Source organism: Oncorhynchus gorbuscha, linkage group LG02 (assembly GCF_021184085.1).
Source record: "Oncorhynchus gorbuscha isolate QuinsamMale2020 ecotype Even-year linkage group LG02, OgorEven_v1.0, whole genome shotgun sequence".
Taxonomy (NCBI): domain Eukaryota; kingdom Metazoa; phylum Chordata; class Actinopteri; order Salmoniformes; family Salmonidae; genus Oncorhynchus; species Oncorhynchus gorbuscha.
Window position 1 is genome coordinate 101,562,235 of NC_060174.1, and position 24,187 is coordinate 101,586,421.

Here is a 24,187-nt window from a genome sequence, read left to right on the forward strand (position 1 = left end):
CTTTGTATTTTTTATATTGGATTTAATGGCGCTCGGTGGGATGTTCAAAGTTTCAGATATTTTTTTTAACCCAACCTTCTCCATAACTTTGTCCCTGACCTGTTTGGAGAGCTCCTTGGTCTTCATGGTGTCGCTTGCTTAGTGGTGTTGTAGACTCTGGGGCCTTTCAGAACAGGTGTATATATACTCAGATCATTTTTTAATTTAAATTTTACCTTTATTTAACCAGGCAAGTCAGTTAAGAACACATTCTTATTTTCAATGACGGCCTGGGAACAGTGGGTTAACTGCCTGTTCAGGGGCAGAACGACACCTTGTCAGCTCGGGGGTTTGAACTCACAACCTTCCGGTCACTAGTCCAACACTCTAACCACTAGGCTACGCTGCCGCCCCTTCATGTGACAGATCATGTGACACTTAGATTGCACACAGGTGAACCTAATTATGTGACTCCTGAAGGTACTTGGTTGCATCAGATCTTATTTAGGGGATTCACAGTAAAGGAGGTGAATACATCATATACAGAAACCACTTTTACGTGTTCTATTTTTATTATTTCACTTCACTAATTTGGACTATTTTGTGTTTGTCCATTACATGAAATCCAGATAAAAGCCATTTCAATTACAGGTTGTAATCCAACAAAATAGAAAAAACACCAAGGGGGATGAATACTTTTGCAAGGCACTGATTGTCACTCCCTTTGGTTCCTTCCCCAGGCGTCATTGTTTCTGTTCCCGTGTCTTGTCTGTGCGTTGTTCGGGTTTTCTTGTTTTGTTTAATGTTACGTTTATTTATTAAAACACTCACTCCCTGAACTTGCTTCCCGACTCTCAGTGCACATCATTATAGGAAAGCTCCAGTGGATATAACATTCATTGGATCATCACAGCAGATTATAGCCTTGTGAACATGGCTGGGTGAACAGAGAGGGAGTGATTGGGAGTCTGTGCATGTGGTCTCACACTTCCTGTAATTTAACTGACCAATCAGTCCACATTCTGGAACCTAACTGTCCAATCAGAGTCTATACGTGTAAACAGTTACACATGTAGACTCTAAAGGTCATGAGAAGGAAAAAATAAAACGGCCAGAGAGAAATCATCTCATTTTTTACGTCTTTAGTTGTGTAACGTCTTGTGAAGTGTTTGGACAAGGGTGACCAATAGAAGCTCCATTGTGTAGGTCATTTCTTTCCCAGCAGCCTCTCTGGCTGTCCTCTCCTCTCTGCTGATATCACCAGCTAGGCTGCTCATTTCTGCCCTATCGATCTCCTCCTTTATTGAGGTAATAACTGTTTGTTGACGACACTCTTCAACTGCTGGACTCAATCTCCCAGGGTGGAGGGGGGAGAGAGAGGGAGGGAGAGAGAGAGAGAGGGAGAGAGAGAGAGAGGAGAGAGAGAGAGAGAGAGAGAGGAGAGGGAGAGGGAGAGGGAGAGGGAGGGAGGGAGAGGAGAGGGAGAGGGAGAGGGAGAGGGAGAGGGAGAGGGAGAGGGAGAGGGAGAGGGAGAGGGAGAGGGAGGGAGAGGGAGGGAGAGAGAGTGAGAGAGAGAGAGAGAGAGAGAGAGGAGAGAGGGAGAGGGAGAGGGAGAGGGAGAGGGGAGGGAGAGGGAGGGAGAGGGAGGGAGAAGGAGAGAGGAGAGAGAGAGAGAGAGAGAGAGAGAGAGAGAGAGAGAGAGAGAGAGAGAGAGAGAGAGAGAGAGAGAGAGAGAGGGGGAGAGAGAGAGAAAGAGTGAGAGGGAGATTGTTAAAGAAAGTCAAGGAGAGAGAGGGAGGAAGAGAAAGGGACACAGAGAGACAAAGGGAGGGAGGGAAATGGAGAGAGAGGTAGAGAGACTGTGTGGATCTCATGTTATTTTATCAGAACTACTTCACCTTTATATGACAAACAAATGTAGTTATCTGTCAGTGAGAATCGGAGAGAGAGAGAGGGAGAGAGAGAGAGAGAGAGAGAGAGAGAGAGAGAGAGAGAGAGAGAGAGAGAGAGAGAGAGAGAGAGAGAGAGAGAGAGAGAGAGAGAGAGAGAGAGAGAGAGAGAGAGAGAGAGAGAGAGAGAGAGAGAGAGAGAGAGAGAGAGAGAGAGAGAGAGAGAGAGAGAGAGAGAGAGAGAGAGAGAGAGAGAGAGAGTGGAATGAATACCTTTCTATTCAGTCTAGATTAGAATGGTCTGAGTTGATAACACATCAGGCCTGGGATTAGACAATAGACAGACAGGCAGACAGGCAGGCAGGCAGGCAGGCAGGCAGGCAGGCAGGCAGGCAGGCAGGCAGGCAGGCAGGCTGGTGGGGACAGACAGGGTAGTGGGCTGTGTTATTAAGAGATTAGGAGGGGAGAGCAGACAGTCTAATTGTTCAGTGAATATTCACACCACTACAGAGAGACAGAGGCAGAGACAGAGGCTGCCTTCAGCATGATCCCCCTTGACCTGCGTTCAACAGGTCCCCTTTGACCTGCGTTCAACAGGTCCCCCTTGACCTGTGTTCAACAGATCCCCCTTGACCTGTGTTCAACAGATCCCCCTTGACCTGTGTTCAACAGATCCCCCTTGACCTGTGTTCAACAGATCCCCCTTGACCTGTGTTCAACAGGTCCCCCTTGACCTGTGTTCAACAGGTCCCCCTTGACCTGTGTTCAACAGGTCCCCCTTGACCTGTGTTCAACAGATCCCCCTTGACCTGTGTTCAACAGGTCCCCCTTGACCTGCGTTCAACATGATCCCCCTTGACCTGTGTTCAACATGATCCCCCTTGACCTGCGTTCAACAGGACCATCTGGGGCCGCCAGGACTGAACTATTCCCCAGCAACAACCTCCATCCATGCCCTCGGCATGTTTGTTTCATAGCTTTTTGTCAGATACATACGTTAACTCACTCAGCTATATAAGGCATCTGTTCAATGAAAAGCCAACGTTCGGTATTCCAAATGTCAAAGTTACCCAGATTAACACAACACACTGTGAGGCCAGCCGTAGCCAGACACAAGCCTCTCTCTCTCTCTCTCTCTCTCTCTCTCTCTCTCTCTCTCTCTCTCTCTCTCTCTCTCTCTCTCTCTCTCTCTCTCTCTCTCTCTCTCTCTCTCTCTCTCTCTCATTCTTGTGTTTCTCTTATCCAGGTGGGATTGGGCAGTGTGAAGTGCGATGGCGATTGCTTCGTCCGTGGATCTGTTGGGGCATCATACAAATTGGAGTGGGTCTAGGGTGGCAGATAAGGTGGAGGTGATATGGTCCTTGACTAGTCTCTCAAAGCACTTCATGATGACAGAAGTGAGTGCTACGGGGCAAGAGTCATTTAGTTCAGTTACCTTCGCTTTCTTGGGAACAGGAACAATGGTGGACGTCTTGAAGAAAATGGGGCCAACAGAGCGGGATATGGAGAATATGTCCGTAAACACTCCAGCCAGCTGGTCTGCACATGCTCTGAGGACACTGGTCCGCAACGTGGACGTTTTCCCTTTATAGACCATGATTGTCTAGAGTCTCTGCCACATACGTCTCGTGTCTGAACCGTTGAATTGCAACTCCACTTTGTCCAGTACTGTCGTTTTGCCTCATGGCTGATCTTCTTTGTAAATGTCCATGTTCCTAGTCCCGTTGCCATGGATATGGTGGTTCACGCGTTGGTTTGGATAAGTTCTAATCGTCACTATGGGAACAACATCCTCTATACACTTCCTGATGAACCCAGTCACGAGTCAGTGTATACATCAATGCTCTTCTCAGAGGCTATCCGGAACATTTCCCAGTCCGTGTGATCAAAACAATCTTGAAGCATAGATTCCGATTGGTCAGACCAACGTTGAACTGTTCTTACCACGGGAGCTTCCTACTTAAGTTTCTGCCTATAGGTTGGGAGGAGCAGAGTTGATTCGCTGATGGGAGGTCAGGGGAGGGCCTCGTAGCCGTGCCGGAAGGGAGAGTAGCAATGATCCAGGGTCTGTTTGCGCGTGTAGCACAGGATATCTGTTGATAGAACTTTGGTAGCATTTTCCTCAGATTTCATTTATTAAAGTCGCCAGATACAATACATGCGGCCTCGGGATATGCAGGTTCCAGTTTGCGCATAGTCCAGTGTTCCTTGAGAGCCGTAGCGGTGTTGGCTCTCATGTCTCTCTGGAAGGAGACCTTCGCCCTGATCTTGTCTACTTTATTGTCCAGGGAATGAACGTTAGCGTGTAATGTACTGGGAAGTGGTAGATGTATGCACGCTGCCTGAGTCTGACTAGGATCCCACTTCTTCTTCCTCTTCTCTGGTGTCTGTGTTTTGGTGCAGCCCCCTGGGATGAATAGAGCAGGAAGTTCAAACAGGATCCAGGTCAGGGAAGTGTAATTTCTAGTGATTTACCACCAATCTAATATCCCAAAGTTATTTTTGGCTGTAGGTAATTTTACAAGACATGCTCTGAGCAAATAATGTGAGAAATAACTGAATACTGCACAGGAGCTAGAAACAGGGTGGAAGTGTCTGTCGGCGACATCTAGTATTCACCCCACCCCTCCCTCTCTCTCTCTCTCTCTCCCTCTCTCCCTCCTCATCTCTCTCCCTTTCTCTCTCTCTCTCTCTCTCTCTCTCTCTCTCTCTCTCTCTCTCTCTCTCTCTCTCTCTCTCTCTCCTCTCTCCCTCCTCATCTCTCTCCCTTTCTCCCTCTCTCTCTCTTTCTCTCCCTCTCTCCCTCCTCATCTCTCTCCCTTTCTCCCTCTCTCTCTCTCTTTCTCTCCCTCTCTCCCTCCTCATCTCTCTCCCTTTCTCCCTCTCTCTCTCTCTTTCTCTCTCCTCTCTCCCTCCTCATCTCTCTCCCTTTCTCCCCTCTCTCTCTCTCTTTCTCTCCCTCTTCATCTTTCTCTCTCTCTTTCTCCTCTTCATCTCTCTCCCTTTCTCCCTCTCTCTCTTTCTCTCCCTCTTCATCTCTCTCCCTTTCTCCCTCTCTCTCTCTTTCTCTCCCTCTTCATCTCTCTCCCTTTCTCCCCTCTCTCTCTCTCTCTCCCTCTTCATCTCTCTCCCTTTCTCCTCTCTCTCTCTTTCTCTCCCTCCTCATCTCTCTCCCCTTCTCCCTCTCTCTCCCTCCTCATCTCTCTCCCTCTCTCTCTCTTTCTCTCCCTCTCTCCCTCCTCATCTCTCTCCCTCTCTCTCTCTTTCTCTCCCTCTTCATCTCTCTCCCTTTCTCCCTCTCTCTCTCTTTCTCTCCCTCTCTCCCTCATCTCATCTTTCTCCCTCTCTCTCTCTTTCTCTCCCTCTCTCCCTCCTCATCTCTCTCCCTTCTCTCCCTCTCTCTCTTTCTCTCCCTCCTCATCTCTCTCCCTTTCTCCCTCTCTCTCTTTCTCTCCCTCCTCATCTCTCTCCCTTTCTCCCTCTCTCTCTCTTTCTCTCCCTCCTCATCTCTCTCCCTTTCTCCCTCTCTCTCTCTCTTTCTCTCCCTCCTCATCTCTCTCCCTTTCTCCCTCTCTCTCTCTTTCTCTCCCTCCTCATCTCTCTCCCTTTCTCCCTCTCTCTCTCTTTCTCTCCCTCTTCATCTCTCTCCCTTTCTCCCTCTCTCTCTCTTTCTCTCCCTCTCTCCCTCCTCATCTCTCTCCCTTTCTCCCTCTCTCTCTCTTTCTCTCCCTCTCTCCCTCCTCATCTCTCTCCCTTTCTCCCTCTCTCTCTCTTTCTCTCCCTCCTCATCTCTCCCTTTCTCCCTCTCTCTCTCTTTCTCTCCCTCTCTCCCTCCTCATCTCTCTCCCTTTCTCCCTCTCTCTCTCTTTCTCTCCCTCCTCATCTCTCTCCCTTTCTCCCTCTCTCTCTCTTTCTTTCCCTCCTCATCTCTCTCCCTTTCTCCTCTCTCTCTCTTTCTCTCCCTCCTCATCTCTCTCCTTTCTCCCTCTCTCTCTCTTTCTCTCCCTCCTCATCTCTCCCCCTTTCTCCCTCTCTCTCTCTTTCTCTCCCTCCTCATCTCTCTCCCTTTCTCCCTCTCTCTCTCTTTCGCTCCCTCCTCATCTCTCTCCCTCTCTCTCTCTTTCTCTCCCTCCTCATCTCTCTCCCTCTCTCCCTCCTCATCTCTCTCCCTCTCTCCCTCCTCATCTCTCTCCCTCTCTCCCTCCTCATCTCTCTCCCTCTCTCCTCCTCATCTCTCTCCCTCTCTCCTCCTCTCTCTCCTTTCTCCCTCCTCATATCTCTCTCCCTCCCTCATCTCTCTCCCTTTCTCCCTCTCTCCCTCCTCATCTCTCTCTCTTTCTCTCCCTCTCTCCCTCCTCATCTCTCTCCCTCTCTCCCTCCTCATCTCTCTCCCTCTCTCCCTCCTCATCTCTCTCCCTCTCTCCCTCCTCATATCTCTCTCTCTCTCCCTCCTCATATCTCTCTCCCCTCTCTCATATCTCTCCCTCTCTCCCTCCTCATCTCTCTCTCTCTCTCCCTCCTCATCTCTCTCTCTCTCCCTCTCATCTCCTCCCCTCTCTCCCTCCTCATCTCTCTCCCTCTCTCCCTCCTCATATCTCTCTCTCTCTCCTCCTCTCTCTCTCCTCCTCATATCTCTCTCTCTCCCTCCTCATATCTCTCTCTCTCCTCTCTCCTCCTCATATCTCTCCTCTCTCCCTCTCTCCCTCCTCATACCTCTCTCTCTCTTCTCCTCCCTCTCTCTCTTCTCTCTCCCTCCTTTATCCCTCTCTCTCTCCCTCCTCATATCTCCCTCTCTCCCTCCTCATATCTCTCCCTTTCTCCCTCTCTCTATCTTTCTCTCCCTCCTCATCTCTCTCCCTCTCTCCCTCCTCATCTCTCTCTCTCCTCCTCCTCATCTCTCTCTCTCCCTCCTCATATCTCCTCTCTCCTCCTCCTCTCTCTCCCCCTCCTCATCTCTCTCTCTCCCTCTCTTTCTCCTCATATCTCTCTCTCCCTCTCTCCCTCCTCATATCTCTCTCTCTCTCTCTCTCTCTCCCTCCTCATATCTCTCTCTCTCTCCCTCCTCATCTCTCTCTCTCTCCTCTCTCTCTCTCTCATCTCTCTCTCTCCTCTCTCTCCTCTCATCTCTCTCTCTCTCTCTCTCTCTCTCTCCCTCCTCATATCCTCTCTCCCTCTCTCCCTCCTCATATCTCTCCCTTTCTCCCTCTCTCTCTCTTTCTCTCCCTCCTCATCTCTCTCCCTTTCTCTCCCTCCTCATATCTCTCTCTCTCCCTCCTCATATCTCTCTCTCTCCCTCCTCATATCTCTCTCTCCCCCTCTCTCCCTCCTCATATCTCTCTCTCTCTCTCCCTCCTCATATCCCTCTCCCTCTCTCTCTCTCCCTCCTCATATCCCTCTCCCTCTCCCTCTCTCCCTCCTCATATCCCTCTCCCTCTCCCTCTCTCCCTCCTCATATCTCTCCCTTTCTCCCTCCTCATCTCTCTCCCTCCTCATCTCTCTCTCTCTCTCTCTCTCTCTCTCTCTCTCTCTCTCTCTCTCTCTCTCTCTCTCTCTCTCTCTCTCTCTCTCTCCTCATCTCTTTCTCTCCTCTCATCTCTTTCTCTTTCTCTCCCCTCATCTCTTTCTCTTTCTCTCCCCTCATCTCTTTCTCTTTCTCTCCCCTCATCTCTTTCTCTCTCTCTCCCCTCATCTCTTTCTCTCTCTCTCCCCTCATCTCTTTCTCTCTCTCTCCCCTTTTCCTCTCAACGTGGGATAAAAACAGTGGGGCCATATTGATCAAGTATCATCATTATGTCTCCAGGACTGATATGATGTTTTATTTTTATTTATTTATTTCACCTTTATTTAACCAGGTAAGCTAGTTGAGAACAAGTTCTCATTTGCAACTGCGACCTGGCCAAGATAAAGCGTAGCAGTGTGAACAGACAACACAGAGTTACACATGGAATAAACAATTAACAAGTCAATAACACAGTAGAAAGAAATGGGCGGTCTATATACAATGTGTGCAAAAGGCATGAGGAGGTAGGCGAATAATACAATTTTGCAGATTAACACTGGAGTGATAAATGATCAGATGGTCATGTACAGGTAGAGATATTGGTGTGCAAAAGAGCAGAAAAATAAATAAATAAAACAGTATAAAAACAGTATGGGAATGAGGTAGGTGAAAATGGGTGGGCTATTTTCCTATAGACTATGTACAGCTGCAGCGATCGGTTAGCTGCTCGGATAGCTGATGTTTGAAGTTGGTGAGGGAGATAAAAGTCTCCAACTTCAGCGATTTTTGCAATTCGTTCCAGTCACAGGCAGCAGAGTACTGGAACGAAAGGCGGCCAAATGATGTGTTGGCTTTAGGGATGATCAGTGAGATACACCTGCTGGAGCGCGTGCTACGGATGGGTGTTGCCATCGTGACCAGTGAACTGAGATAAGGCGGAGCTTTACCTAGCATGGACTTGTAGATGACCTGAGCCAGTGGGTCTGGCGACGAATATGTAGTGAGGGCCAGCCGACTAGAGCATACAAGTCGCAGTGGTGGGTGGTATAAGGTGCTTTAGTGACAAAACGGATGGCACTGTGATAGACTGCATCCAGTTTGCTGAGTAGAATGTTGGAAGCCATTTTGTAGATGACATCGCCGAAGTCGAGGATCGGTAGGATAGTCAGTTTTACTAGGGTAAGCTTGGCAGCGTGAGTGAAGGAGGCTTTGTTGCGGAATAGAAAGCCGACTCTTGATTTGATTTTCGATTGGAGATGTTTGATGTGAGTCTGGAAGGAGAGTTTGCAGTCTAGCCAGACACCTAGGTACTTATAGATGTCCACATATTCAAGGTCGGAACCATCCAGGGTGGTGATGCTAGTCGGGCATGCGGGTGCAGGCAGCGATCGGTTGAAAAGCATGCATTTGGTTTTACTCGCGTTTAAGAGCAGTTGGAGGCCACGGAAGGAGTGCTGTATGGCATTGAAGCTCGTTTGGAGGTTAGATAGCACAGTGTCCAATGACGGGCCGAAAGTATATAGAATGGTGTCGTCTGCGTAGAGGTGGATCAGGGAATCGCCCGCAGCAAGAGCAACATCATTGATATATACAGAGAAAAGAGTAGGCCCGAGAATTGAACCCTGTGGCACCCCCATAGAGACTGCCAGAGGACCGGAAAGCATGCCCTCCGATTTGACACACTGAACTCTGTCTGCAAAGTAATTGGTGAACCAGGCGAGGCAGTCATCCGAAAAACCGAGGCTGTTGAGTCTGCCGATAAGAATATGGTGATTGACAGAGTCGAAAGCCTTGGCGAGGTCGATGAAGACGGCTGCACAGTACTGTCTTTTATCGATGGCGGTTAAGATATCGTTTAGTACCTTGAGTGTGGCTGAGGTGCACCCGTGACCGGCTCAGAAACCAGATTGCACAGCGGAGAAGGTACGGTGGGATTCGAGATGGTCAGTGACCTGTTTGTTGACTTGGCTTTCGAAGACCTTAGATAGGCAGGGCAGGATGGATATAGGTCTGTAACAGTTTGGGTCCAGGGTGTCTCCCCCTTTGAAGAGGGGGATGACTGCGGCAGCTTTCCAATCCTTGGGGATCTCAGACGATATGAAAGAGAGTTTGAACAGGCTGGTAATAAGGGTTGCGACAATGGCGGCAGATAGTTTCAGAAATAGCGGGTCCAGATTGTCAAGCCCAGCTGATTTGTACGGGTCCAGGTTTTGCAGCTCTTTCAGAACATCTGCTATCTGGATGTAGCGACTATACTGTACTATATTAAAGTCATACCAGTGAAGATACAATGTCAGCCTTTTTTTGTGGTCAGTGAGCCACTCATAGATGACATCATACTGTGTAGTCTCACCGAGCGCTGTCGTGATCCTGTTACCCATGATGATGTCATGTATGATCACACGGAGCGTTTTGACTCTGCTCCTCCTTGCCAGCGAAGGCCACCCTGCACGAGTCAGCCAAATGACACAGAGATGACACATAGAAACCCACAGTAAAGGAGAAAGCGATTATATCATCACAGCTCTCTCATATTTTCAGATGGGCACAACCCAGTGTGAAACACCAGTAAAATATTGCTGCTCTGGGCCTCTTCACATTTCTAAAATTGTATTCTTATGATTGGATTTAAATAAATCTCCATGTAAGAAAATACATTTATTAACCATTGAAAGCCTTATGCTTCTTCTATACTGTTATTATGTTTTAGTACATTTTATCATGCAGTATTAGTGAATGAGGGAGTACCGAGAGAGCAGAGCAGGGAGAGGACAGGAGAGCTGAACAGATCAGGGGAGAGAACAGGAGAGCTGAACAGAGCAGGGGAGAGGAGAGGAGAGGAGAGGAGAGGAGAGGAGAGGAGAGGAGAGGAGAGGAGAGGAGAGCAGGGGAGAGGAGAGGAGAGCAGGGGAGAGGAGAGGAGAGCAGGGGAGAGGAGAGCAGGGAGAGGAGAGGAGAGGAGAGCTGAACAGAGCAGGGGAGAGGAGAGGAGAGGAGAGGAGAGGAGAGGAGAGGAGGAGAGGACATGAGAGCTGAGGAGAGGAGAGGAGAGGAGAGCAGGGAGAGGAGAGCTGAACAGAGAGGAGAGCAGAGGGGAGAGGAGAGCAGGGGAGAGAGAGAGGGGAGAGGAGAGGAGAGCTGAACAGAGCAGGGAGAGGGGAGAGGGAGAGAGAGAGAGAGAGAGGGAGAGGGAGAGGGGGAGAGGAGAGGAACAGAGCAGGGGAGAGGAGAGGAGAGGAGGGGAGAGGAGAGGAGAGCTGAGAGGAGAGGCAGGGGAGAGGAGAGGGGAGAGCAGGGGAGAGAGAGGAGAGCTGGGCAGAGCAGGGGAGAGGAGGAGAGCAGGGGAGAGCAGGGGAGAGGAGGGCAGAGCAGGGGAGAGGAGAGCAGGGGAGAGCAGGGGAGAGGAGAGGAGAGCTGAACATAGCAGGGGAGAGGAGAGCAGGGGACAGAACAGGAGAGCTGAACAGAGCAGGGGAGAGGAGAGCAGGGGAGAGGAGAGCAGGGGAGAGGAGAGCAGGGGAGAGGACAGGAGAGCTGAACAGATCAGGGGAGAGAACAGGAGAGCTGAACAGAGCAGGGGAGAGGAGAGGAGAGGAGAGGAGAGGAGAGCTGAACAGAGCAGGGAGAGCAGGGGAGAGGAAGAGAGGGGAGAGGAGAGGAGGAGAGGAGAGCTGAGGAGGAGAGCAGGGGAGAGGAGAGAAGAGCAGGGGAGAGGAGAGGAGAGCTGAACAGAGCAGGGGAGAGGAGAGCAGGGGAGAGAGGAGAGGAGAGCTGAACAGAGCAGGGGAGAGGAGAGGAGAGCAGGGAGAGGAGAGAAGAGAGGGAGAGGAGAGGAGAGCTGAACAGAGCAGGAGAGGAGAGGAGAGGAGAGGAGAGCAGGGGAGAGGAGAGGAGAGCAGGGGGGAGAGGAGAGCAGGGAGAGGAGAGAAGAGCAGAGGAGAGGAGAGGAGAGGGGAGGAGAGGAGAGCTGAACAGAGCAGGGGAGAGGAGAGGAGGGAGGAGAGGAGGGGAGAGGAGAGAGAGGAGAGCTGAAGCAGGGAGAGCAGGGGAGAGGAGAGGAGAGAGGGCAGAGCAGGGGAGAGGAGAGGAGAGCAGGGAGACAGGGGAGAGGAGGGCAGAGCAGGGGAGAGGAGAGCTGGGAGAGCAGGGGAGAGGAGAGGAGAGCTGAACAGAGCAGGGGGAGAGCAGGAGACAGGGAGAGCTGAACAGAGCAGGGGAGAGGAGAGAGGGAGAGAGGAGAGCAGGGGAGAGGAGAGCAGGGGAGAGGAGAGGAGAGCTGAACAGAGCAGGGGAGAGAACAGGAGAGCTAAACAGAGCAGGGGAGAGGAGAGCAGGGGAGAGGAGAGCAGGGGACAGGAGAGGAGAGCAGGGGAGAGGAGAGCAGGGGAGAGGAGAGCAGGGGAGAGAACAGGAGAGCTGAACAGAGCAGGGGAGAGGAGAGCCGGGGAGTGGAGAGCAGGGGAGAGAACAGGAGAGCTGAACAGAGCAGGGGAGAGGAGAGGAGAGCAGGGGAGAGGAGAGCAGGGGAGAGGAGAGCAGGGGAGAGGAGAGGAGAGCAGGGGAGAGGAGAGGAGAGGAGAGGAGAGGAGAGCAGGGGGAGAGAGGAGAGCAGGGGAGAGGAGAGGAGAGCTGAACAGAGCAGGGGAGAGGAGAGCAGAACAGGGGAGAGGAGAGCAGGGGAGAGGAGAGCAGGGGAGAGAACAGGAGAGCTGAACAGAGCAGGGGAGAGGAGAGAAGAGCAGGGGAGAGGAGAGGAGAGCAGAACAGGGGAGAGGAGAGCAGGGGAGAGGAGAGCAGGGGAGAGAACAGGAGAGCTAAACAGAGCAGGGGAGAGGAGAGCAGAACAGGGGAGAGGAGAGCAGGGGAGAGGAGAGCAGGGGAGAGAACAGGAGAGCTGAACAGAGCAGGGGAGAGGAGAGGAGAGCAGGGGAGAGGAGAGGAGAGCAGGGGAGAGGAGAGGAGAGCAGGGGAGAGGAGAGGAGAGCAGAACAGGGGAGAGGAGAGCAGGGGAGAGGAGAGCAGGGGAGAGAACAGGAGAGCTAAACAGAGCAGGGGAGAGGAGAGCAGAACAGGGAGAGGAGAGCAGGGGAGAGGAGAGCAGGGGAGAGAACAGGAGAGCTGAACAGAGCAGGGGAGAGGAGAGAAGAGCAGGGGAGAGGAGAGGAGAGCAGGGGAGAGGAGAGGAGAGCAGGGGAGAGGAGAGGAGAGCAGGGGAGAGGAGAGGAGAGCAGGGGAGAGGAGAGGAGAGCAGGGGAGAGGAGAGGAGAGCAGGGGGAGAGGAGAGAGAGCAGAGAGAGGAAGAGAGCAGAGCAGGGGAGAGAAGAGCAGAGCAGGGGAGAGAGGAAGAGAGCAGAGCAGGGGAGAGAAGAGCAGAGCAGGGGAGAGAGGAAGAGAGCAGAGCAGGGGAGAGAAGAGCAGAGCAGAGCAGGCAAGAGGAGAGCAGAGCAGGGGAGAGGAGAGCAGAGCAGAGCAGGGGAGAGGAGAGGAGAGCAGAGCAGGGGAGAAGAGAGCAGAGCAGAGCAGAGGAGAGGAGAGGAGAGGAGAGGAGAGGAGAGGAGAGGAGAGGAGAGGAGAGGAGAGGAGAGGAGACCCTATATCCACTGTCTCCTAATGAAATCCTAGTAGCCTGCTGCATTAGAGAGAGGGATCAGGGGTGCAGTGGAGCACGGGCTGGGCAGCAAAAGGATGACATCATCATTTTGATCACTCTATACAAGATGAACGACTCTGACCCTGCTTGTATTATGGGTCTAATTGAACATTAGGAAATGATACAATTGCAAATGAACAAGCTCAGGGATAAATGTGTCATGTACTTGCTGGCCTGGCTGGTATGTGAATGTGTTCTTTACATCTAGATATGACCCAGGTGTTTCTTCCCACCATTTCCTCTCCCTAATGTATGGTGATCACATTAGGACCAATCATCATTTACCCAGGAAAAGCCTCAGTTACAGTCTGTGTACAGTCACTTCCCCCCTAGAAAGAGAGAGAGAGGGAGGGAGGGAGGGAGGGAGGGAGGGAGGGAGGGAGGGAGGGAGGGAGGGAGGGAGAGAAAGTGAGAGAGAAAGTGAGAGAGAAAGTGAGAGAGCGAGATTGAGAAAGCGAGATTGAGAGAGTGAGAGTGAGAGAGTGAGAGTGAGAGAGAGAGAGGCAGGGAGAGAGAGAGAGGCAGGGAGAGAGAGAGAGAGAAGAGAGAGAGAGAGAAGAGAGAGAGAGAGAGAGAGAGAGAGAGAGAGAGAGAGAGAGAGAGAGAGAGAGAGAGAGAGAGAGAGAGAGAGAGAGAGAGAGAGAGAGAGAGAGAGAGAAGGAGGAGAGAGAGAGAGAGAGAGAGAGAGAGAGAGAGAGAGAGAGAGAGAGAGAGAGAGAGAGAGAGAGAGAGAGAGAGAGAGAGAGAGAGAGAGAGAGAGAGAGAGAGTGAGTGAAAGAGTGAATGATTACTGTAACTTCCTGTGTTTACGGTAACTTCCTGAGTTTACTCTAACTTCCTGAGTTTACTGTAACTTCCTTGGTTTACTGTATCTTCTTCGAAATAGACTTGGGTTACATTCACCAAGCCAATGGATCATGCCGATGTCACCCACAACACCCTCTGTTAGCATCAGCAGATCCTCAATTTATCTATCGTCGTGTAAACATGATGAGATGGAGAGTTTAGATGTTAGATTTAGAGAGAGAGAGCAGAGCGTTTTGGAAGAGAGAAATGTCCTGAGGGCCATTAGGAGAATAGCTCAGGAGCCAGGTAGGTGGGGTGTGTGGGGTGTGTGTCTCTGACGGCGTCGGAGTGGAGCGTCCTCTCCTCTCCTTCCTCCCCCAGCCCTTCACCGGCCCACTGAGGCAGTAATGAGAGGTTAACACAGTGGCAGCGTTGGCATAATTGAGTGAATTTAGCACCTTGGACAGCGCACTAAACTCATTATTGCTGTTCTGACCTCCTCGTCATGTTCTGTCAGTACGGCCCCGGGATTCAGCTGCTGATTGAGAGGCGATATGTTCCAGCGCCGCACACACACACGCACGCACACACACACCTACACACACACACACACCTACACACACACCTACATATACGTGCTGCATGCCGTGTTCACAGCAGAGGTTAACGCTGGGAACTGGAGAGCAATTTTCTGCTAGTCGTTCCGAGGCCTCACGCTGTGGGCCCAACACATTAACTTTTAAAAAGGGCCCTTCAGACACAGGTGTCTGCGTAAATATAATCAGAGAGAGAAAGGAGGAATGGAAAGAGGAAAACAGATTGATCTGATCAGGGTAGAAGGGTTTTACTGTACAGTTAATAGGGCTGGCTCTTTAATGTGGCAAACTCCTATACTCTGATACGGTCAACTCTGTTACAGTCATCGGTCAACTCTGTTACAGTCAACTCAACTCTGTTACAGTAAACTCTGATACGGTCACCTCTGTTACAGTCAACTCTGTTACAGTCAACTCTCAGTCAACTCTGTTACAACCCTGTTCACCTCTGTTCATCAACTCTGATACGGTCAACTCTGTTACAGTCATCTCTGATACAGTCATCTCTGATACGGTCAACTCTGTTATGGTCATCAACTCTGTTACAGTCAACTCTGTTACAGTAAACTCTGATACGGTCAACTCTGTTATGGTCATCAACTCTGATACGGTCAACTCTGTTACGGTCAACTCTGATATGGTCTACTCTGTTACAGTCAACCATGTTAAGGTCAACTCTGATACGGTCAACCCCGATACAGTCACCTCTGATACAGTCAACTCCGTTACAGTCACCTCTGATACGGTCACCTCTGTTACAGTAAACACTGATACGGTCAACTCTGTTACGGTCATCAACTCTGATACGGTCAACTCTGTTACAGTCAACTCTGATACGGTCAACTCTGTTATGGTCATCAACTCTGATACGGTCAACCCCGTTACAGTCACCTCTGATACGGTCAACCATCTTAAGGTCAACTCTGATACGGTCAACTCTGTTACAGTCAACCATGTTAAGGTCAACTCTGATACGGTCAACCATCTTAAGGTCAACTCTGATACGGTCAACTCTGATACGGTCAACTATGTTACGGTCAACCCCGTTACAGTCACCTCTGATACGGTCAACCATCTTAAGGTCAACTCTGATACGGTCAACTCTGTTACGGTCAACCATGTTAAGGTCAACTCTGATACGGTCAACTCTGATACGGTCAACTCTGTTACGGTCAACTCTGTTACTATCAACTCTGATACGGTCAACTCCGTTACAGTCAACTCTGTTACGGTCAACTCTGATACGGTCAACCATGTTAAGGTCACCTCCGTTACAGTCACCTCTGTTACGGTCAACCATGTTAAGGTCAACTCTGTTACGGTCAACCATCTTAAGGTCAACCCCGTTACAGTCACCTCTGATACGGTCAACTCTGTTATGGTCAACCCGTTACAGTCACCTCTGATACGGTCAACTCTGTTACAGTCAACTCTGTTACGGTCAACCATGTTAAGGTCAACTCTGATACTGTCAACCCCGATACAGTCACCTCTGATACAGTCAACTCCGTTACAGTCACCTCTGATACGGTCAACCATCTTAAGGTCAACTCTGATACGGTCAACTCTGTTACGGTCAACTATGTTACGGTCAACCATGTTACAGTCACCTCTGTTACGGTCAACTCTGATACGGTCAACTCTGATACGGTCAACTCTGATACGGTCAACTCTGTTACAGTCACCTCTGATACAGTCACCTCTGATACAGTCACCTCCGTTACAGTCACCTCCGTTACAGTCACCTCTGATACAGTCACCTCCGTTACAGTCACCTCTGATACAGTCACCTCCGTTACAGTCACCTCCGTTACAGTCACCTCCGTTACAGTCACCTCCGTTACAGTCACCTCTGATACAGTCACCTCTGATACAGTCACCTCTGATACAGTCAGTCCTGTTACTTTATTTGGCACTTAATAGTCACTTCCCAAATTAATTTTTGACATTTTTACTTTTTTTTATTTTGATAAAGTTGAACATGTGCTCTTCATGACAGAAATGTTTTGACCAAGTTGCATGAATCAAATCAAATGTATTTATTTATAAAGCAATTTCTACATCAGCAGATGTCACAAAGTGCCTATACAGAAACCAAGCCGAAAACTCCAAAAAGGCACCGAAATGGCTTACTTTAAGAAATATTTTTTTTTACGCGAAGACATAATGGACTTGACAACACATAAAAATGCTTTATAGACAACAACAACAAACAACGTATTTAACAAAACAAGTCGAAAATAACACAGAACTTAATGGAATTACTGTTGTCCCTGGGGGCCTGTGTCTTAGACTGAAGATAAGAGTGAAGTTCCCACTGCTGCCATAAAGCGTTTGATGAGTTGGAGTAGAGGGAGGCTAACGGCAAACACACAACAGCTAACGGCAAACACAACACTACTTCAGGCAGTTGGCTCAGCTTGGCTCGGGATACTCCCCCCCCCACACTTCAATAATTGTTTCTCATTAACAAGAATGTTTTTGTGCTGAAGACTATTGTCTAATTGCCATGGAAATGTCTTCTGAGAGAGAACTGTTCTTGCTGAATTATTTCCCAACACCAATGAAGAAGTCTTTTAGTGACCTTTTCACACAGATTTCATTGTCTTTCTCCAATTGAAAGCAGATGTAGAGAGCAATACTGGTGCTATTCTCTCTCTCTCTCTCTCTCTCTCTCTCTCTCTCTCTCTCTCTCTCTCTCTCTCTCTCTCTCTCTGTGTCTCTCTCTCTGTCTCTCTCTCTCTCTCTCTCTCTCTCTCTCTCTCTCTCTCTCTCTCTCTCTCTCTCTCTCTGTGTGTGTCTCTCTCTCTCTCTCTCTCTCCCTCTCTCTCTCTCTCTCTCTCTCTGTCTCTCTCTCTCTCTCTCTCTCTCTCTCTCTCTCTCTCTCTCTCTCTCTCTCTCTCTCTCTCTCTCTCTCTCTCTCTCTGTCTCTCTCTCTCTCTCTTTCTCTCTCTCTCTGTCTCTCTCTGTCTCCCTGTCAATACAGTATAGTTCCAATGTTTTAGGTTGTTGGCGATGGTACTCACTAAAAGGGAATGTTCAAGGTAATCCAGGAAAATACTAAATTGCATGTTGCACTGTAGAAGAGCCAGGACAGAGGTGAAAGTTGAGGGTTTTACAGTAGATGACAGAACCACAAATATGAGGTCTTTCAATGTTTATTGCTGAACAACAATATATTGCTACACCATCTCACCCGTTCTCTCTCTCTTTCTCTCTCTCTCGCTCTCTCTCTCTCGCTTTCTCTCTCTCTTTTTCTCTCTCTCTCGCTCGCTCTCTCGTTTTCTCTCTCTCGCTCTCTCTCTCTTGCTCTCTGTCTCTCTCGCTTTCTCTCTCTCGTTTTCTCTCTCTCACTTGCTTGCTCTTTCTTTCTTTCTCTCTCTCTCTCGTTTTTTCTCTCTCTCGCTCTCTCTCTCGCTCTCTGTCTCTCTCGCTTTCTCTCTCTCGTTTTCTCTCTCTCGCTCTTTCTTTCTTTCTTTCTTTTCTTTCTCTCTCTCCCTACTTCCATCCCTCTCTCTCTTTCTACAGGAAGTGATTCTGAAGAGGGCAGCAGACCTCGTGGAGGCTCTGTATGGGATGCCTCACAACAACCAGGTGCAGTTCAGACAGACACCATCTCTCTCTCTGTCCCTGCCACACTCTGCCACATCCCCCTACGTCCCCGCTCACACCAGTTAGACGTCATTATTCATTCATCTCCGGTGGCTAATAGCATACCTGATTAAATATTCATCAAATACTTCCAAGACATGTCCACATTAATTATCCCCACTATAACCAATGTATTTCCACTTTGTGAAAATAGTCATGACACATTGAACATACAGCAGGTCATTTGTGACCTACTTAGTGTCACCCTGTCTAGACAAGAGGAGTGGAGTAACAGTAATATACAGGGAACATTACATGTTGACAGGTACAGTAATGTAACAGGGGTACTGATGTGAACTCTACATGTTGACAGGTACAGTAGTGTAACAGGGTTCTACTGTCATACCCCACCAGAACCCAACATATAGGCTGATTCTACTGTCGTACCCCACCAGAACCCAACATATAGGCTGATTCTACTGTCGTACCCCACCAGAACCCAACATATAGGCTGGTTCTACTGTCGTACCCCACCAGAACCCAACATATAGGCTGGTTCTACTGTCGTACCCCACCAGAACCCAACATATAGGCTGGTTCTACTGTCGTACCTCACCAGAACACAACATATAGGCTGGTTCTACTGTCGTACCCCACCAGAACACAACATATAGGCTGGTTCTACTGTCGTACCCCACCAGAACACAACATATAGGCTGGTCGTACCCCACCAGAACACAACTAGGCTGTTCTACTGTCGTACCCCACCAGAACACAACATATAGGCTGGTTCTACTGTCGAACACAACATAAAGGCTGTTTCCCCAGAACAACAGAACACACAACATATAGGCTTGTTCTACTGTCGTACCCCACCAGAACCCAACATAAAGGCTGGTTCTACTGTCGTACCCCACCAGAACCCAACATAAAGGCTGGTTCTACTGTCGTACCCCACCAGAACCCAACATATAGGCTGGTTCTACTGTAAAGGCTGGTTCTACTGTCCCCCACCAGAACCCAACATATAGGCTGGTTCTACTGTCGCACCCCACCAGAACCCAACATATAGGCTGGTTCTACTGTCGTACCCCACCAGAACACAACATATAGGCTGGTTCTACTGTCGTACCCCACCAGAACACAACATATAGGCTGGTTCTACTGTCGTACCCCACCAGAACACAACATATAGGCTGGTTCTACTGTCGTACCCCACCAGAACACAACATATAGGCTGGTTCTACTGTCGTACCCCACCAGAACACAACATATACATTTACATTTAAGTCATTTAGCAGACGCTCTTATCCAGAGCGACTTACAATATAGGCTGGTTCTACTGTCGTACCCCACCAGAACCCAACATATAGGCTGGTTCTACTGTCGTACCCCACCAGAACACAACATATAGGCTGGTTCTATATAGCCTCATAACATGGTTAAAACTGTGATGTTGATGTCATGGATGGTCAGTCATTGCATCCATTGCAGAATTTGAATATGGTTCCAGGTCCATTCCTCAGCTGTTTACCCAGACAGAGGTCGGGAGACGGTGTCAACTGCTGATTGGCCATTTAAACTGTCATCAGTGTTGCTCTGTGAAAGCTACTGTATCTGGTACCAGTGTTGTTAATATAAAAGCTACTTTATCTGGTACCAGTGTTGTTAATATAAAAGCTACTTATCTGGTGCCAGTGTTGTTAATATAAAAGCTATTTTTTAAGTCGCTCTGGATAAGAGCGTCTGCTAAATGACTTAAATGTAATGTAATGTACTTTATCTGGTACCAGTGTTGTTAATATAAAATCTACTTATCTGGTACCAGTGTTGTTAATATGAAAGCTACTTTATCTGGTACCAGTGTTGTTAATATAAAAGCTACTTTATCTGGTACCAGTGTTGTTAATATAAAAGCTACTTATCTGGTACCAGTGTTGTTAATATGAAAGCTACTTTATCTGGTACCAGTGTTGTTAATATAAAAGCTACTTTATCTGGTACCAGTGTTGTTAATATAAAAGCTACTTTATCTGGTACCAGTGTTGTTAATATGAAAGCTACTGTATCTGGTACCAGTGTTGTTAATATAAAAGCTACTTTATCTGGTACCAGTGTTGTTAATATAAAAGCTACTTTATCTGGTACCAGTGTTGTTAATATAAAAGCTACTTATCTGGTGCCAGTGTTGTTAATATAAAAGCTACTTATCTGGTACCAGTGTTGTTAATATAAAAGCTATTTTTTAAGTCGCTCTGGATAAGAGCGTCTGCTAAATGACTTAAATGTAATGTAATGTACTTTATCTGGTACCAGTGTTGTTAATATAAAAGCTACTTATCTGGTACCAGTGTTGTTAATATAAAAGCTACTTTATCTGGTACCAGTGTTGTTAATATAAAAGCTACTTTATCTGGTACCAGTGTTGTTAATATAAAAGCTACTTTATCTGGTACCAGTGTTGTTAATATAAAAGCTACTTATCTGGTGCCAGTGTTGTTAATATAAAAGCTACTTATCTGGTACCAGTGTTGTTAATATAAAAGCTAATTTGTAAGTCGCTCTGGATAAGAGCGTCTGCTAAATGACTTAAATGTAATGTAATGTACTTTATCTGGTACCAGTGTTGTTAATATAAAAGCTACTTATCTGGTACCAGTGTTGTTAATATGAAAGCTACTTTATCTGGTACCAGTGTTGTTAATATAAAAGCTACTTTATCTGGTACCAGTGTTGTTAATATAAAAGCTACTTATCTGGTACCAGTGTTGTTAATATGAAAGCTACTTTATCTGGTACCAGTGTTGTTAATATAAAAGCTACTTTATCTGGTACCAGTGTTGTTAATATAAAAGCTACTTTATCTGGTACCAGTGTTGTTTATATAAAAGCTACTTTATCTGGTACCAGTATTGTTAATATAAAACCTACTTTATCTGGTACCAGTGTTGTTTATATAAAAGCTACTTTATCTGGTACCAGTGTTGTTTATATGAAGCTACTGTATCTGGTACCAGTGTTGTTTATATGAAAGCTACTTGTCTGGTACCAGTATTGTTAATATGAAAGCTACTTTATCTGGTACCAGTGTTGTTTATATAAAAGCTACTTTATCTGGTACCAGTATTGTTAATATAAAAGCTACTTTATCTGGTACCAGTGTTGTTTATATAAAAGCTACTTTATCTGGTACCAGTGTTGTTTATATGAAGCTACTGTATCTGGTACCAGTGTTGTTAATATAAAAGCTACTTTATCTGGTACCAGTGTTGTTAATATGAAAGCTACTTTATCTGGTACCAGTGTTGTTAATATAAAAGCTACTTTATCTGGTACCAGTGTTGTTAATATAAAATCTACTTTATCTGGTACCAGTGTTGTTAATATGAAAGCTACTGTATCTGGTACCAGTGTTGTTAATATAAAAGCTACTTTATCTGGTACCAGTGTTGTTAATATGAAAGCTACTTTATCTGGTACCAGTGTTGTTAATATAAAAGCTACTTTATCTGGTACCAGTGTTGTTAATATGAAAGCTACTTGTTACTGTTACCAGTGTTGTTTATATGAAAGCCACTTATCTGGTACCAGTGTTGTTTATATGAAAGCTACTTGTCTGGTACCAGTGTTGTTAATATGAAAGCTACTTTATCTGGTACCAGTGTTGTTTATATGAAAGCTACTTGTCTGGTACCAGTATTGTTAATATGAAAGCTACTTTATCTGGTACCAGTGTTGTTTATATAAAAGCTACTTTATCTGGTACCAGTGTTGTTAATATAAAAGCTACTTTATCTGGTACCAGTGTTGTTTATATAAAAGCTACTTTATCTGGTACCAGTGTTGTTTATATGAAGCTACTGTATCTGGTACCAGTGTTGTTTATATGAAGCTACTGTATCTGGTACCAGTGTTGTTTATATAAAAGCTACTTTATCTGGTACCAGTGTTGTTTATATGAAGCTACTGTATCTGGTACCAGTGTTGTTTATATGAAAGCTACTTGTCTGGTACCAGTGTTGTTAATATGAAAGCTACTTTATCTGGTACCAGTGTTGTTTATATGAAAGCTACTTGTCTGGTACCAGTATTGTTAATATGAAAGCTACTTCATCTGGTACCAGTGTTGTTTATATAAAAGCTACTTCATCTGGTACCAGTATTGTTAATATAAAAGCTACTTTATCTGGTACCAGTGTTGTTTATATAAAAGCTACTTTATCTGGTACCAGTGTTGTTTATATGAAGCTACTGTATCTGGTACCAGTGTTGTTAATATAAAAGCTACTGTATCTGGTACCAGTGTTGTTAATATGAAAGCTACTTATCTGGTACCAGTGTTGTTAATATGAAAGCTACTTATCTGGTACCAGTGCTGTTAATATAAAAGCTACTTTATCTGGTACCAGTGTTGTTAATATAAAAGCTACTTTATCTGGTACCAGTGTTGTTAATATAAAAGCTACTTATCTGGTGCCAGTGTTGTTAATATAAAAGCTACTTATCTGGTACCAGTGTTGTTAATATAAAAGCTAATTTGTAAGTCGCTCTGGATAAGAGCGTCTGCTAAATGACTTAAATGTAATGTAATGTACTTTATCTGGTACCAGTGTTGTTAATATAAAAGCTACTTATCTGGTACCAGTGTTGTTAATATGAAAGCTACTTTATCTGGTACCAGTGTTGTTAATATAAAAGCTACTTTATCTGGTACCAGTGTTGTTAATATAAAAGCTACTTATCTGGTACCAGTGTTGTTAATATGAAAGCTACTTTATCTGGTACCAGTGTTGTTAATATAAAAGCTACTTTATCTGGTACCAGTGTTGTTAATATAAAAGCTACTTTATCTGGTACCAGTGTTGTTTATATAAAAGCTACTTTATCTGGTACCAGTATTGTTAATATAAAACCTACTTTATCTGGTACCAGTGTTGTTTATATAAAAGCTACTTTATCTGGTACCAGTGTTGTTTATATGAAGCTACTGTATCTGGTACCAGTGTTGTTTATATGAAAGCTACTTGTCTGGTACCAGTATTGTTAATATGAAAGCTACTTTATCTGGTACCAGTGTTGTTTATATAAAAGCTACTTTATCTGGTACCAGTATTGTTAATATAAAAGCTACTTTATCTGGTACCAGTGTTGTTTATATAAAAGCTACTTTATCTGGTACCAGTGTTGTTTATATGAAGCTACTGTATCTGGTACCAGTGTTGTTAATATAAAAGCTACTTTATCTGGTACCAGTGTTGTTAATATGAAAGCTACCTTATCTGGTACCAGTGTTGTTAATATAAAAGCTACTTTATCTGGTACCAGTGTTGTTAATATAAAATCTACTTTATCTGGTACCAGTGTTGTTAATATGAAAGCTACTGTATCTGGTACCAGTGTTGTTAATATAAAAGCTACTTTATCTGGTACCAGTGTTGTTAATATGAAAGCTACTTTATCTGGTACCAGTGTTGTTAATATAAAAGCTACTTTATCTGGTACCAGTGTTGTTAATATGAAAGCTACTTGTTACTGTTACCAGTGTTGTTTATATGAAAGCCACTTATCTGGTACCAGTGTTGTTTATATGAAAGCTACTTGTCTGGTACCAGTGTTGTTAATATGAAAGCTACTTTATCTGGTACCAGTGTTGTTTATATGAAAGCTACTTGTCTGGTACCAGTATTGTTAATATGAAAGCTACTTTATCTGGTACCAGTGTTGTTTATATAAAAGCTACTTTATCTGGTACCAGTGTTGTTAATATAAAAGCTACTTTATCTGGTACCAGTGTTGTTTATATAAAAGCTACTTTATCTGGTACCAGTGTTGTTTATATGAAGCTACTGTATCTGGTACCAGTGTTGTTTATATGAAGCTACTGTATCTGGTACCAGTGTTGTTTATATAAAAGCTACTTTATCTGGTACCAGTGTTGTTTATATGAAGCTACTGTATCTGGTACCAGTGTTGTTTATATGAAAGCTACTTGTCTGGTACCAGTGTTGTTAATATGAAAGCTACTTTATCTGGTACCAGTGTTGTTTATATGAAAGCTACTTGTCTGGTACCAGTATTGTTAATATGAAAGCTACTTCATCTGGTACCAGTGTTGTTTATATAAAAGCTACTTCATCTGGTACCAGTATTGTTAATATAAAAGCTACTTTATCTGGTACCAGTGTTGTTTATATAA

The 24,187-nt window shown here is 46.4% G+C and overlaps 1 protein-coding gene across 1 annotated transcript in view; it reads left to right on the forward strand.

The window, feature by feature from the left end:
- LOC124014325 (transcription factor COE1-A-like) overlaps positions 1–24,187 on the forward strand; it is a 332,099-nt gene that overhangs the window by 288,950 nt on the left and 18,962 nt on the right. Inside the window, 1 exon segment of the mRNA XM_046329183.1 lies at positions 17,929–17,994. Within this exon segment, the coding sequence (XP_046185139.1) occupies positions 17,929–17,994 (66 nt within the window).